General features: G+C 34.8%; 1 protein-coding gene across 4 annotated transcripts in view; it reads left to right on the forward strand.

Moving 5' to 3' along the window:
- The first annotated feature begins 1196 nt into the window (after positions 1 to 1196).
- LOC106054371 (lipoxygenase homology domain-containing protein 1-like) overlaps positions 1197 to 16945 on the forward strand; it is a 96696-nt gene continuing 80947 nt past the window's right edge. For 2 of the 4 annotated variants that reach the window (XM_056045279.1, XM_056045282.1), the window contains exons 1-11: positions 1242 to 1395; positions 6387 to 6558; positions 7126 to 7269; positions 8111 to 8274; positions 8643 to 8780; positions 9511 to 9684; positions 10207 to 10372; positions 10791 to 11035; positions 11494 to 11629; positions 13031 to 13178; positions 16378 to 16480. In XM_056045279.1, the coding sequence (XP_055901254.1) occupies positions 6414 to 6558; positions 7126 to 7269; positions 8111 to 8274; positions 8643 to 8780; positions 9511 to 9684; positions 10207 to 10372; positions 10791 to 11035; positions 11494 to 11629; positions 13031 to 13178; positions 16378 to 16480 (1563 nt within the window). In that variant the 5' untranslated portion in view covers positions 1242 to 1395; positions 6387 to 6413. The other 2 variants (XM_056045280.1, XM_056045281.1) reach the window with 2 other exon arrangements.

The following is a 16945-nucleotide window of genomic DNA, read 5'->3' on the forward strand; positions in this document are numbered from 1 at the left end:
TAGTAGCTACTAAGGTTTTAAGGTAAAAAAATTAAACACGCGACGAGAATATATAATATTAACAATATGTTACTATCCAGTGAACGATTTGTCTGTGAACAATTTGTCTGTGAACGAATTGTCAGTGAACGATTTTTCGTGTGCATGATTTGTTGTGAACCAACTGTCGGTGAACAAGTTGTCGGTGAGCGATATATGTAGGGTGAACGAATAGTCGCATGAATGATATGTCGGGTGAACGAATAGTCGGGTGAACGAAATGTCTGGTGAACGAATAGTCGCGTGAACGAAAAGTCGTGAACAAATTGTCAATTGTCAGTGAACGAATTTTTGTGGAACCCCTACAGAGATATCTGCAAGCGAGACATAAGAACCACTGGCATCAACCAGAGTATGTTGGAGGAGATAGCCCAAGACCGGACAGCATGGAGACAGACTGTACGTGCTGATACGAACTTAATTCGCCGAGAGCAAAAGAAACGAAGACGCCGCATCAGTCAAGAGAAAGAAAATGAAAGCTGCCCTGTCAGCCAGCCCAAGGACAGATGCATATACATATGCACGAACTATTGCAAACTCTGTCACTCCAGAATTGGCTTGATCAGTCACCCCAGATTCTGCCCCATCTCAAGACGAAAAGCCAGTGACTCATCTGGGAGCATCCATTGTCTTCCGAGACAGAGGGAGCCATAAATGTAGTGTTGTAAGCGGGATTTTTTTTTTTTTGGGGGGGGGGGGGGGGTAGACCCAGGGTGACACTCCTGTTATAATGTAATAATTTCATTTTTGTAAACATCATTTTATGAATGTTATAGCCTACTCACTTCGACTCTCTTTGGCTTTGTAAAAAACTCGAAGCTGGTGTTCCATTAGTATTCCATGGTATAACTATATAAGACTTATTTGTTATCAGATTACGTGTATGCCTATATTATTGTAAGCTATATAAGTTATACTTGTAGGCCTACCTATCATAATATGCGACATAGCAAAATCAGATTATTTATTTTTAGATAATAACGTGCAAGTAAAATAGGTAGACAGAGAGACTGCTCCGTTTTGCTTTTTGTGGAAATAAAATGAAAAAAAAAAGGGGTGGGGGTGGGGGAGTTTAAATAAAGGGAAGAAAATTTTCTTTTGATTCGTGTATATATACTCTAGAAAATAACCATGATTTATGTTTTAGTCACTTCCGTCACACATGCGCACACGTCTGGTAACTAACCTAAACAATGGTAAATACCATTCGTGAAAATTAAATAGAATCTAGATCTAGACATCACAATATGCAGTCATTGTATTACAGGAGCGTTATACTACAACTTAATTTACTTTTTTAAAAATCTTAGACTAATCATTAGATATATATTAAAGTTCGGTGTTTCTTTGCAAAAGGTCAATATAATATTTAGAATCTGTTCGTTTACCACTGACTGACCCACCACTGAGTAGTGAGACCACTCCACTCTTTTAGTTTTAGTATTTTACTACTTTTAGTTTACTTTTACACATTACTCAATTACCGTAGACTGTTGGCTTTTCCTTTTAGTCTGTAGTGTATACTGTAAGTTTGAAGGCTTACTTTAAACTTACTATAAAATTAATAATTTATAGTTTGATTATATTATTATAATTATAGTTATACTAAATTGCAACTAAATTATCAATACTCATTATTGACATTATAACTGTCTTTACCATGCCGGACCATGCCTTAACTAATAACTTATGTTACAGCTTATTATGCCTTACACAACTTAAAAAATTCAAAATCATATTATATTCTGGTGATAACTCATTATTCAGATCTAGTCATACAATCTGATACAGTTTTACAGTCTATATAGATCTAGAATATTGAATGTCATCTTCATTGTTGTTAGCAAACTTGAGTATTCATCCAATCGGATACGCCAATAGGCTTCTTTTATGTCTAGCTTAGAAAATATCTTGGCGTTTTCAAATTGTGGCTAAATATCTTTTAGCGTTGGAAGCTTATAGTGTTCTCTTTTGAGGGCTTTGTTCAAATGTTGTGGGTCAATGCAAATCCTAAGGTTTCCATTTGGTTTCTTGACCACAGTCATTTGAATGACCCAGTCAGTTGGTTCGTCAACAGGGACAAGTATTTTTCATCTCATGAATGACTCAATTTCGTGCTTGACCTTTTCTTTCATGGTATGTCGGATCTTCCGACACTGAGAGACCACTGGTACAATTGTTTTGTCTACAGTGAGATGGGTTTCGCCTAAATCTCCTAGATCTCTTTCTTCACTGTGCACAGGTGCAATGAAATTTTCATTATTGACTGTTACTAGTTCAAGGCGTTTGCAAGTTTGTAGACCCAATAAGCACTGTAACCCGTTGTACATAACAGTGATGGTCACTTCTTCTTGACTGCCATTCTTTGCATTCATCATGATGAGGTCAGTAATGCAAGCTGGCTTCATTTTTTACTGATTCCACATGGTAAGAGTTTGGGATGTTTCTCTGACTTGGCTTCTCCTGATGAATCTCTTGCAGATGATGTTTACATCTGCTCCTGTGGCAAGTTGAAATCTGATGTTCTGTCACTTGGTGCATTCAGTGCATTTAGGGTGTTCAGGTGTTTTTCATTGTCAATCTCATCTGGCTCTTGTGTCCTAATTTGTTTATGCATTTATAGCTGCAAAATGGTTTCTCTTTTTGCATTTTGCACAAACTTGTCCCCATGCTGGGCATTTCCTATGTTCATGGGTTCTCCTGCAATACCGGCACTCCATAATCAGGTTTTTGTTCTGGGGTCTTTAGATCTTACTTTGTCAATCCGAATAGGTGCCTCACCATTGTTTAATTCATTCAAGCTGTTGTTGGATTGTTTGAAGGCTTGGCATATTTCTATGGTTTTCCTCAGTGTTAGTTCTTGACATCGTAATAATCTTTCCTGAATCTGTCTATTCATTGAAAACACTATTTTGTCTCTCAACATTCTTTGTCCTGGAACTTGCATTTGTCTGCTTGTGTCCTCAGTTTTATCAGGAAACTGTCGAAGGGGGAGCTTTCTTTTAGATTCCAAAATCTAAATGTCTCATTTCATTATTTCTAGGGCTGCAATACTCTTCTAGTTTTTAAGTACAGTCCTAGGGTCGTTGGGTTCTTCGTCTTGCTCATAAGTGAAATGGTCATGAATCTCAATAGCTCTTGGGCCGGCACAGTGTAGTATAATAGCCACTTGCTGATCTTTTGGTTTTGTGTTGGCACCAGAAGCCGCCATGTAAACCTCAATGAGCTGTTTGTATTTTCTGAAGTTTTCTGAGATGTTGCTCTCGGTTATACACAATCCAAAACCAAGCCTTGTGTCTAATTAGTGGAGGTATGAGAACTACTCCCACAGCAGCCTGTGAAATAGACTCCAATATTGAACCTCTTAAGTTAAGGCGCAACAGAGCAGCATTAGAAGCTATTGAGAGATACAGAAGGTTGGAGAACGATCATCCTAATAAACTACTAACACAGAGAAATAGGAAAAACAACCAAAAAAAGCAAAGAACTCTGATCCAACTTATTGACGAACTAGCCCTGAAACACCTTAACCAATAACAGAGAAAAAATTACCATATTTTCAAACATAACGCCCGGACTAAACTACAGACAACCAACGATTAAAACACATTACTAAATAACATAATGGAGGCGCGGTGGCTGAGCGGTAAAGCGCTTGGCTTCTGAACCGGGGACCGGGGTTCGAATCCTGGTGAAGACTGGGATTTTTAATTTTGGGATCTTCGGGCGCCTCTGAGTCCACCCAGCTCTAATGGGTACCTGACATTAGTTAGGGAAAAGTAAAGGCGGTTGGTCGTTGTGCTGGTCACATAACACCCTTGTTAACCGTAGGCCACAGAAACAGATGACCTTTACATCATCTGCCCTATAGACCACAAGGTCTGAAAGGGAAACTTTTCTTTTTTTTTTTACTAAATAACACCTTAACAAAAGAATTAAATTCACTGGAGCTCAAAGTAGACATGCTCAAAACAATTGAAAGCTATCCAAAACAGTTATCCATATATATACTGATGGATCTGCCTTCAAAGCCACCATCAATGCTGGTCTAGGTGCCTTCCTAGTCTTCCCTAAAAATAAACACTTTGAAATAAGTGCACCCTGTGGCGATTACTGCTGAAACTTTCAAGCCAAAATTGAGGCAATTACCATAGCGCTACAGACTGTGGAAAACAAATTATATGAAGGAGTGCAATCACCATCAGATATTGTTGTCTTTACAGACTCCCAATCCACCATGCAAGCACAAACAGCAACACCTCAAACAGCGAAAGAGAGTTGACAACACTAATTGTGATAATCCATCAGATGATAACAAAATTAAATATCAATATCACACTACAATGGATCCCTGGACACATTGGCATCAAGGGAAATGAAAAGGCAGATAAGCTATCAAAGGCAGGTTCATCTATGGAACAACCAGACAGACCTGTAAGCTATCTCACCCTAAGGTCAATGTTAGTCAACAATCACAAAGAGGAGTGGCTCAACCAATGGGCATCAGGAAACACAGGCAGAGTCATGTACTAAGAAATGACTATGCCTAACAAACTGGACAGTATTAACTTCCTCCCCCACAAAGAACAATCTACAATTTTCTACTAAGAACAGGACACACACCTCTATTAAATTACCATCTGAACAAAATAAACTCCACACAACTCCCCCTTTGTAGACACTGCGCCCACCCTTATGAAACCCTAAATCATATCCTCTTTGAATGCCCCTTCCTAATCCACCTTAGGCAGACCCTACTTCCACTACAGCCCAACATAACCAACACCCTGTACGACAGTGCTAAACAACTGAAGAAAACAGCACACTTTTTCTCCTTGGCACAGTCGGCAAAAGAGCTCACTGCTCAGCAGCAATAAAGCTGGCTAGAAGAAGAAGAAGAATTGCCCTCAGTTATATTTAGGTCGGTTGGTGGTTTGAACAGACTCTCCACCATCTTTTGTTACCTTCGCTCTTGATCTAAGTTTTGACCTGATTTCAAGATTAACATAAGATACATATCATTTAATTACTATGTAATTAGTCTAGTACTGCTAGTAACTAGTTTAGCACTAGACTAGATCACTAGTACTACATTATGTCTAGAATTTAAATCTGGTAAATGCTACAGGTCCTTACTAATGCAATTGCAAAAGATAATGTCTTTTATTAAAGTAATAATGTCATCTAGTATCTCATAAGTGTGCCACCTACTGTTTAGACAGACATCTATTATAATTAACTAATTTACTTCTAATCAGTAGATGGAGTTTAGTTTCTACAAATTTCTTTTTCTAAAATAATCTAGTGTTTTGCAAAGATTTTAAAGTTCTAGAGTTAGAGCAAGCTGTACAATCAAAATAAAATTTCAAAAGAATCATACTCCAATAAAACTTTCACTGTTAAAAGTAACTTGATAAAAGATATCAAACTGCACTAAATTTTTCCTTGTATAACAAGCAGATAGGGACTAAAGGGGAGATATTAATTTTTCAAGGTCAAACAACTTACTCGTAAAACAGTCTCAAATCTATGACGGACACTTCCAGCTAAGTGTGCTTGCAGAAATTGGGTCAAAATATATATAATTCTGGTCAGCATTTTGACCATCAAATCATAATCACCATCAAATCAAGCACTTTATTTTAATTATCAACATTTTTAAGTGGCAGTTTATGTTGATCTACTCTGGAGATGTAATATTATTTGTGCGAAACATATTTTGTTAAAACAACTAACCCACAGGGACCACTCATTAGTTAGTAAACAATTTAAATGCTCTTAAATAGTATTTTTCAAAGCTTTAAATTGTTAAGACTGAGCTATGTTTTTATTTTTTTTATTTTTAAAACATTTTTTTTTAGATCAACTAGATCTAGAACTTTCCTGTGTCAAGATGTGCACCTCTTAATTATTTTTTTTAAAACAATTTTTAATGAAGGTTAGTTTAATTACAAAAGAAACTAAAAACATCAAAATTAAGCATGACTGACATTCACTTTATATCTTGTAAACCACAAAGGTTAGCATTTTCTTTAGGCCTACAGAGGTAAAGGCTAATAAAGAAGTAAAGTACCTCTTTTAGACCTTGCAATCTATAGGGCAGAGATTGTAAAGGTCATCTGTCTCTGTGGACAACACTTAAAAAGTAGAATAAAAAATAACTTACTTACATTGTTTTAGCACAGATTTCATATCTCATTTGAATATCTTGACTTAATGACATTAATTTAAGATCTGAACTTCATATTTGTCATCCAAATTCAGGGTCTGCCAATGCTAAGATAAAAATGAGATACTCAATTTCATTTAAACTATTATTCAGACAAAATAATGCTTCTATTTCACAGTTGAAGGGGAGATTTTCTCATTGAACAATGCAGCAGCCTAATAACAATAGTGAAGCAGTCAAGAGATGTATGATAATGCCTGTAGCGCCTCTTTCCAGTCAGTTGCGCTTCCAACCACATCCACCGTATGGAGTTGGTAATCCTGTTAGAAAAAAGCCACGACCTTTCTCAGGTAAGAAAGTGTATAATTAATATGTTGAATTTGCAGTAATCACTAGTATGAATTGCTTAGGTAAAAAAATTGATTTTAAGAAAGTGATTAAACTTAGTTATATTGGAAATTCATTTTCTTTTCAATGTAGTTTTTTTTTTTTACTCGTTGGAGTATCAATATTGATGCAGTGCTTGATTGGCCTTTATTTCAAAACTTCTATGCATTAAAACTTTCTATTCCATATTTATCTGCCTCATAAGTAGACCAAAATTAAAATATCCCTACTTGTCTTATACCCAGTAAATTTATAAGATAAGTTATCTTGTTGTTTTTTTCAGGTTAATAGACTTTAATTGCAAACTAGTTTAATCTGTTAAGCAATGTTGTTGCATGTTTGTTTGTTAGAAGCAATGTTGTAGCATGTTTATATATTATTTGTGTTGTTTTTAATTGCTTTTTCAAAGAATTCTAATAATTGTCTATTACATACTATTTCATGCTATGTTTTTGCATTTCATATAGTAAACTAAATATATTTGTTATTTTGTTGGAATCATGATTGTACATTTCCTTTTGTAACTCTAGCCCCACAAAATAACAGAAGCTATGCAGTGCCTTGGCATGGGTCAGCTTTTCAGGAGCCAAAATATCCTACACAATATCATAATGTTTCTCTCACCGGTCATCGTCCTGTTGACTCAGACATCAGTTCTCATGCTCCCTTTGCAGGTAAGAATGTAGAAAGAGTGTTTTTTTTTTAAGATAGTGATTTTTCAGGAACTTTTGTATAGTACAGTGGCTTCTGTAGGAATTTAATGAGTCCTATCAACAAAAAAAACAAACAAACAAGTAAAACACTTTTAGCTTACAGAATGTATATCAAAGTCTCACAAATTATCTTATTTATAACAGCACATGAAAATGACACTCTTAGACACAAATGACATGATGCTCACACCAAATATAGATTTATGTTAAGGGAGATAAAATAGCTTGAAGACATTTTCTGGGTATAAACAGTATGAAATTGCACAGTTACTTCAAGGGGTTTTCTAAGATAGCACACTGAAAATTAGTATCATTGGTAGTTTTAATGAATATGGAGGCTAAGCTACTATCTGAACTAAAAATGGCCAAAAAAATGATTCCGAAGATTATGAATTAGTGCAGTGTTTCACATGAATATGCAAACCCAATAACAACCCGGATATTTTTCTGCACCTAATGCAGACAAAGCTGTTGTCCCTCGACACTATTTAATATTTCTTTCTGTCTTCTGCACCTGTCTTCAATAAGGATTTTCCTTTGGGTCTCGATTGTGAGAACTCTCCAACTGTCTCTTTCAGAGGCCCCTAATCCATATACCAAATGGCCTTGTCATCTCTGACATTTATGTCTAAAAACTGCTAGGTCATTTTTTTGTATAAATCTTTGGTAGCACTACTTATTAATATTTTTTGTTCATTTCTTACTAAATTTTCATATAAAAAAAAATTTTCAAAAATTTTTTGCTTGTTTCTTACCTTTTACATAATTTTAGATAAAGCATATTTTTTTTCCCTTTTTTTAGCTCGAAAATTAGCAGCTTTTTTAGATTCTGCATTAGGCTACCCTCGTGTTGATAATGGTAAAAGTGTCACCTTACCTTCCTATGACCCTCTTAACGATCCTCACCTTGTAGAATATTTTGAAAGAAGGTTTGGCACCTTGCAGCTTGAAGAACTTCGACGACAGGTTAGAACATCTCATTATTCATTTTAAAATTCTCTTTCAAATAAATTATAATTATACATCATTTTCATTACAGATAAAAATATTGCAGCTGTGAATAGATCAGTCTATATAACCATTAGCTGCAATTAGCTATCTTTAACTAATCAAATGACTTATAATGTAAATAAAAATATTTTTTTTTTAGTAAATATGAAAAAGACAAAAATTATTATTTTTTGGCTGTATAGCTAAAAGAATACATGTATAATTACCTGCTCTGATATAAATGCAATGAAATAAAAATAAACTATACATTTTAAACACTTGACTACAGAAACACATTTGTTCAATGTATTAAAACTTTTTGTTTCTAATTTGAATCAATACAGAAACTTTTTAGTCGACCTAGCAGCTCAAGAAGTTCAGGCTTGCTACCAAAACGCAGGAAACTTGGCAAAGATGAGGATGTGATGTACAAAGTGGCAGTAACCACAGGAGATGTCAAAAATGCTGGCACAGATGCAAAGGTATGGTAGTTTGGAGTGATTATTAGGTTAACTGATTAGGTTCACCTTTTGTCTTGGTATCTAGAAGCCCAACATTGTATATGTTTCTAGTCTACTGCCCATACCATTCGTCCATAAGATTTTCATGACACCAAGCTTGATCAATACATGAATACAAAATCAAAATTGGATAGATGGGTTAAGCACTATTTTGGGTTCTATACAGTAACAATTAGTTCTGTCCCTGAACTTTGGCCACTGTTCAAGAACTATTCACCACAAATGAGTTGCTTGGAGAGCTCAGGTTAAAAGAACTTAACAAAGCCATAGACAAGATTAATTTCATTAATTCTAAATTGTGCTGTCTCTTCCATACCATGAAGGTCACACTGAGATATTTGCTCTAACAAGTCTTCCAGAATATGCACCATCTTCAGACAAAATAATGTCCTACAAATGAAGGATGAATGAATTTTTAAAGTTACTCTTTATTGGCAACTTTCTGAAGTGTCTTATCTCCATGGTTATATCTGCCATTTAAGTTTCTTTAATTTACATAATAATTTTCTAAAATTTATTTTGCATTTTCAAATTCTTTGTATAGTTGCTAATGAAAGCAAAATTTTGTTATGCTATGTTTTCAAACATACTTATACGCTTAGGAAAAAATGTTTACTTTGTTCTGCATTAAGGGAATTAAATTATGGCTTGTTTAAATAAAACTTAAAAAGATCACAATTATAATTTGCAGGTCTATCTCAGTTTGAAAGGCTTGAGGGGAAAAATACCAAGGACTCGTCTGACAAAAAAATCTGGTTCTGTCAAATCTGGTAAAAAAGTGAGATTTCGATTTGCCAAAGGAACAACTCACATCTTCAAGGTGTGGGGACCTAACATAGGAGACATAAAGTCACTAGTCATAGAGGTAAAGAATATTTCGTATATAGCTTTCATAGTTTAGTGACTTGTTGTTAGGAATAGTATCGAAAGTCTTGTCCTACTTACTCTATTTGTCAATACTGTTAGCTGTAACAATTATTTGTAGCCAACATCAGTGTTTCTCAACTTTTACTTTTTATGTCCTCCCATCCATAGAAGAAAAAAGATTTATCCAAATCCCTGCTCTTCCTTCCAAACTAGCTAGGAGGTCTGGGGAAGTGCAATACGCTGTTTCTAAAACCTGGCGCCACACTTGTTTTCCACATTTTGGGCTACAGAAATGCTTTTTCCTGGTGTTTGCAGTACACACTTCCTGGAAGTAAAAGAGAATGCAGAGCTGAAAACAAGAAGTGTTGGGCAGATAGTGAAGTGAACATATTGAACATTTGAGGCCCATGTAGCTCACATAACTCTGTAATGGGCTTGATTTTGTAAAATAATTTTCTTGACCCTATTGTTTCTTAGACTTTTTTTTTTTACTAAGTATTTAAGCATTAATTTGTTCCAGACTTCAGCCTTGAAAGAAGAGGAAGCTTGGTATTTGCAAGAAATAGAAGTGAAGAATACTAAAACAAAGAAGTCCTACATATTTTTCTGTAACCAGTGGCTGTCATTATACCATAATGATGGTCAGGTCAAAAGGGAACTCTTTCCTGTGACAAGTACAAAAACAGGTAATGGCTTTGCACTTTAGATTTGTTGCTGCCATTTCTATTCTGTTTGTGTAAACCGTCATCAAGTAAAAAAAGACCTTGCAATCTATTGGGAAGATGATGTAAAAATCATCTGTTTCTGTGGCTTAGGGTTAACGAGGGTGTCATATGGCCAATACATGACCAACCACCTTTACTTTTCCCCAACTAGTGTCAGGTACCCATGAGAGCTGACTCAGAGGCACCCAAAGATCCCCCCCCCCCCCCCCCCCAAAAAAATCTCAGTCTTCACCTGAATTCGAACCCGGGACCCTGGTTTGGAAGCTAAGCACTTTACCACTAAACACAGCACCTCCATTATTTCTAGTACTTCTTGTTAAATTCTAATAGAATTCAAATTGGAATTGCCTAGTTCATTGTACCAATGTTAATGTTTCAGAATATGAGGTGGTCACAGTGACTGGAGACAAGCCCGGGGCTGGTACTGATGCTAATGTGTTTGTGACCTTGTTTGGTAAGACTGGCAAGACAGAAAAAACTCTCCTGAAGAATAACAGCAAGAACCTGTTCCAGCAGGGTGCCACTGACACATTCCGCTTCAAGTCCAACTGTGTGGGCCCCATGAAGAAGCTAAGAATAGAACATGACAACACAGGATTTGCTCCGGGCTGGTATCTTGAAAGAGTAAATATTTTTAAAACTATATCATTATTTCATTGAATTGACAGAGAAAAACTTAAGATAACTAATATTGGTTTAGACCCTTATTGAAGTAAATGCTTTGGACACAGAAAAAAATAGTATCTATTTTAATCTACATTTTTTACTATCTTTAGCATTAGAAATGATTTTTTTTTTAAAGAAAATCTTTTTTTGTTTCATATATTCCAATGAAATGTAAATAAAATTTTTCTTTTAAGGAATTTCAATCTGTTTTTAGCTTGTATGTAACTGTCTATCTTCAATTCAATTACAAATAAATACTTAAAATGATTCATTTAAATACATTTTAAAAAAAATATAAATTATGTGCAACACTATATTATTATTATATTATTTTATGCTTCTTTAATAATAGCACACAAATATCGAAAGGTCACATTTGTTATTTAATGCTTTTGATTCTGTAAATGATTTTACAGGTGGTGATCACAGATTTAATGAACCCTCAGTGGAAATACTTTTTCCCATGTGCTCAGTGGCTAGCTAAAGATGAAGGTGACAGAGAAATATGCAGAGACCTAATTGGCAGCATTGATCCTTTAGCTATTAGAAAACGTAGGTCTTTTTTTAAAAGTACTTTTATCTAGATCATATATATATATATATATATATTAGTGGTGGCAGTGGAAGCTACATCCAGTGAGGCAAGGATGAGATCAGATGTAACATTCATCATGCAAATTTTCATGTTTGTCTGAGACATATGTTGCTAAGTATCCAGCAGCTGCCTTCCATCAGCAATACACATCTCAGGATCCAGATAAATAAGCACCACCTCCAAGATAAGGCACACCATTGTGAAGTTGATACTACTTTAGGGAGCAGAGACCTGGAAAGCCACCATGAAAACAAGAAAAAAAGAATACTCTTTTAAAATCAAAGCTTATTTAAGGGAAAGAAACATGAATAACTGCTTTTAATTTCAAGATGGCAGGGCTTAGCGCCCATTCTGCTATATGAAACAAAATTAATTTCTACTAATTGATTATTTAATAGGTTGTTTTTTTTTATTGATTCGTATATTGCAGTTGATTATAAATAATTATGAAAAATCAACTTGATCTGACAATGGGAAGTGGGAGAAAAAACATGACAAAATGCTATAAGGGGGATAAATCCACATCTCTCATTAAGTAGTAGTTATTCCCCTTATTTTGATATCAAGCAAAATAATTAATTAATAATAAATTATTAACTAATTCATTTATTGTTTTAATTGATTCAAGTTTTGTTAGTTTCAACAAGTAATTGTGCAAACTTATGCTCAAACTTTTTACCAGACAGATTGACAGATAGACAGAGTTGATATAAGCATTGTAAAAATACAAGCATTCCTTAACACCTGCATCAGGAAGATCCTTATGGTCTGATTGCCAGACAAGAGAATCTATGAGTAAGTGTGGCAATGAACAAAGCAGCAGCCAATTGAAAAAGATATTCTTCAGATACACTATCGATGGATAGGTCACACCCTTCCCAAGGCTGCATCAATCATTACAAGACAAGCCCTCACTCAGAACCTCAAAGAAAAAGAAAGAGGGGATGACTGAGAAATATTTAGCGCTGAGATTTGGATGCAAATGCTTAACAGATGGGATGGACGTGGCATGTCTTGAGGAAGCTTTTTGGTGGCTTATGCCCGAGAAGGGACCACAGGTTGAGATGAAGATTAGCTTCAGATCTGGGATTCATAGTCACAAGAGGCAATGCTCTAAAATGAGATCAGCCATAGCAATCACAGATGACAGCTTACAATAACAAAAAAATTCATGTCACAGATAAAAGAAACTTTTCTTGTACTTTAAGATGTGAAAGTTCAACTAACAAGGGAAAATAAGTTTGGATTAAGCAATCATTATTGCAGTGAAGCAATAAATGTTTTTCTTTCACAAATATTAGAACTTAAAAATATTTTTTAAAATCAACATTTGAATTTCTTATTTATGTGTCTATCAGCCATTAAGTACCAAGTGACAGTCTTCACTGGAGATAAGCCTGGAGCTGGAACAGATGCCAATGTTTCCATCACCATGTTTGGTGACCTGGGGGAGTCTGTAGAGAAGAGATTGACCAAAAGTGGGACTAACCTCTTTGAAAGAAAATCGTAAGTGTGCTTCTTTCACTTGTTAAAAATAACTAGAAGCGGCCATGTTTATAAGTATGAAATAAAAAGCCCCCACATAAACAATTTTCCTACCTACAGTACACAAAATCTATAACTTTCCATACAATGTTTATGTAATTACTAAAGACATTCCCTCAGAGAAGGCAAAACAAAAGTATTCTACTGTTAAGCATTACTAGAACTGATGAGTCAAAGAAGTATAAAAGAAAAATGTCTGCACAAGGAATAAGGTTCTAAAAAAAACCACTATATAAGCGAAGTTGTTTCCCCTTTTTTTGAAAGATTCTTCATCTCAGGCTGTTGCGAAAAATGGAGCGAAGCAAGTTTTAGGGTTAGAAGTGTGTGTGAGTAAGGTGGAGGATGCACTAAATTGTTTGGGAGGTGTCTTTCGGAGACTATTTCATAATAGAATTAAGTTTAAAGTATTGTATCCTTCAAGAGCTATTACAAATAATTGGCCATTTAATTTGTAGTGAGGTAAGGAAAAAAGAATTAACATAACACAGCAGTAAAACATAAAACACTGAACCACAACTTAGACAAAAACACAGCATAATGAAATACTGAGAAACACACAAAGAAGAAGGCACACTTTTTGTAACTTATTAGCTTGCAAACTCTTTATGGATGGACAAGGATCTCAAAAACTGCTCTAATGATTTCCCTAGAAATTTGACAGTTTACTTATATCTTTGGGAAAACAATTACTAGCTGATTGACCTCACAGGAACTGTCTTGACAGTTATAATATTTCAAAATATAATCAGCTTAAAATAAAATTTGGCTTAGGTCTTTTTTTTTAAATACACATCCTATAAATACTTAGGGTCAAACATAACAATAAATGGGGGATAAATAAAAGAGATAAAAACCCGTTTAAGCTTGGCATCAGCTGCCATGACCAAATTGTGGGAAATCTGGAAGGGTAAAATCAGCTGCCCAGTAAAATTAAAACTGTATTCTTCACTAATAGTCTCTGTACTCCTATATGTTTGTGAAAATTGGACACTGAACGCTGAAGCTGAAAGAAGAATCCAAGCTTTTGAGAGTAAATGCTACATAAAAATGCTGGGTATCGGGTACCAGGAAAAGAAGACAAAAGAGTGTGTACTTTTACAAGTCAACACTGTGGCTGGTAAAAAGAAGAACTCTTCAGTAATGTGAAGAGACAAAAACTGAGCTGGTTTAGTCCTATTGTAAGACATGACTCGCTATCAAAAGTCATTCTTCAAGGTGCAGTGGAGGGAGCAAGAAGAAAAGGGTCATCCAAAGAAAAGCTGGCTGGATAACTTAAAAGAATGGACCGTCTCTCACTCTTGATATCTTGCTAAGAACAGCTGTAGACTGGGAAAAGTGGGGGGAATTGGTTATGCTAACTGTTAAGCACCCTTACTACGAAAGTGAAGGGACAGATGATGATGATGATAATGATGATGATGACAGATCAGTGGGAATTCACACAAGTATTAAGTATACAGAGATTAATAAATAAAGAGATTAATAGATGTTCAAGAACATTTTGCCCTCTGATGTACAAATTAATAGCTGGGCTGCTCAAATTAATTTGTGACCATACACATATGTCAGCGGTTCTCAACCTTTTAAGCTCGGCGACCCTTTTTACAATCCCTGACTCTTAACGCGACCCCCCCCCCACACACATACACACACAGCAATAGAAGAATAGAAAAAATCAATCCATATTTTCGATGGTCTTAGGCGACCCCTGGCAAATTGTCAATCAACCCCCTAGGGGGTTGCGACCCACAGGTTGAGAACCTCTGACATATGTGAATTATACTTATTTTTTTTATTAATACACATCATCAATACTATATCTCTAACTAGATCCAGTATTCTAGTCTAGATTACTGTCTTTTAATGTTTCCAAGTCTGTATCTATATCACCAAACTAGATATTTTATAACTGAGTAGATTTATATATGGGCTTAACCAGGATTTTTTCCAATAGGGGGAGGGAAATTCATTTCTCATTCATTACTTATTAAAAGGGAAGTAATTGCTCTATATAAAAAGCCATTAGGAAGCATTGGTTTTTAAAAATCTAACTTTCTTTTATATTACTTATTTTTCCATATGCCAGTAAACTTCTTTTTAGTTTTCCTTCTTCCCTTGAGCATGGAATTAGTTACCTAAATCAGCCAGAAAAACAAATGCCTAGTAGAGTTTTTGTCTCTAGTTAACAAATGCGTTGGTCACAATAATATTCTCTTTTAAAGAAACACCTCTAATTTATAAGATAAACATCATCATGTCTCATATCCAATGCCATAGCAACACATTAAGAATATTAATTTACAAACACTCTCTATATTCACTAGATTTTTGTTTGTACTATTGTTATCATATGTGGAGAAAATGAAATACATCAAGGAGACCATGAGGAGAGGACATGCAATAGAACAAAATGTATTATTTATTTACTTATGAATCAGACTATGATAAATGTTTATCAATCTTGTAAACACTGTGCACAAAGGTAAAGCCATGAGGTTCAGGCTACAGCCACTCAGTATAAGCCAACACACCTCTTCCCTTCTCCCATGTTTACATTTTGTCTGAGACAGAATGATGCATTAGTTTAATTTCTTGTTCTCAGGCTGGTTCCTTTTTTTGTTTTAATACAGCCAAGACCAGGAATGGCCTATTTCTGTTGCTTGTGTTTAAAGTTGTGGATTGAAGCCCCAGGAGAAATATATTTAACACCATACATTGAAGCAGAGAAATGTTCAATATTAAAACAACTAATAACTACATAGCTCTTTTAACTGTGAAAATCTCTTAAGAATTTTAAATTCTATTTACCCCAAATGCATTACTGACTAATCAAAATTTAATATTCAATCTTAATAATCCATTTTGGTTTCCTATATAATATTATATTTATGTCAAATCTTTCTTTATATCAAAATTATTATTGTTTTTTTTTTATTGAACTCAAATACTCTGGTGTTTGAACCAGATATCAGGATTTTCATTAAATGTCTATAAAGGGTAATATAAGCTTAAATCATACTAGTTTGGATACCTCTTGCATATTATATTAATTCTACTTTACTTACACAAGATAAGACAATAAAAGATGTGGGTTATTTTTCATCAACACATAGCAAGTCAAGATTTAGAATCTAATTGCTTGGCTTTGTTTTTTTTTAAGGGAAGATAAGTTTATCCTGACATGTCCACAACTGGGTAACATTGAGAGAATAAGGATAGGTCATGATAACTCTGGATATAAAGCTGGCTGGTACCTAGACAAGGTAATCTGTTTTTAACTGTTCATTTTTTTTTTTTCGCTTTTTAAAGGCGAACTATTTATTGCTCTCTAGGCTTAGTTTGTTTAAGATGATGAAATCTGACTCCTAAACCAAATTTCTTAAAGACAGATGCATGAAGTAAAAAAAAAAAGTTTCTCTCTAGCAATTTGATTGTATTTAAAGTTAAGGTTTCTCAGTGTAACAACAAAAGGAGGTAGTGCAGGCACCCATTGGTAAGAATAAATGCTCAGTGCATTCTTTCCTCTTGGAAAGGAAACTATCTGCCCCATTCAGTAGATCCCTTTTAAAAATCATTTTAAATATTGGGAAATGAGGATTTAGTCAGGTCTGATCAATACTTGTTACTAACAGGATACTAATTATGGAGAGATTTTAGTTTCAATCCATGGCACATCAACATTCTTGTATGACCAAAGGCAACTTGTGAGCCAGCTGCTCTTTTTCTGG

The sequence above is a fragment of the Biomphalaria glabrata genome, chromosome 10 (assembly GCF_947242115.1).
Source record: "Biomphalaria glabrata chromosome 10, xgBioGlab47.1, whole genome shotgun sequence".
In the NCBI taxonomy this organism is placed as follows: domain Eukaryota; kingdom Metazoa; phylum Mollusca; class Gastropoda; family Planorbidae; genus Biomphalaria; species Biomphalaria glabrata.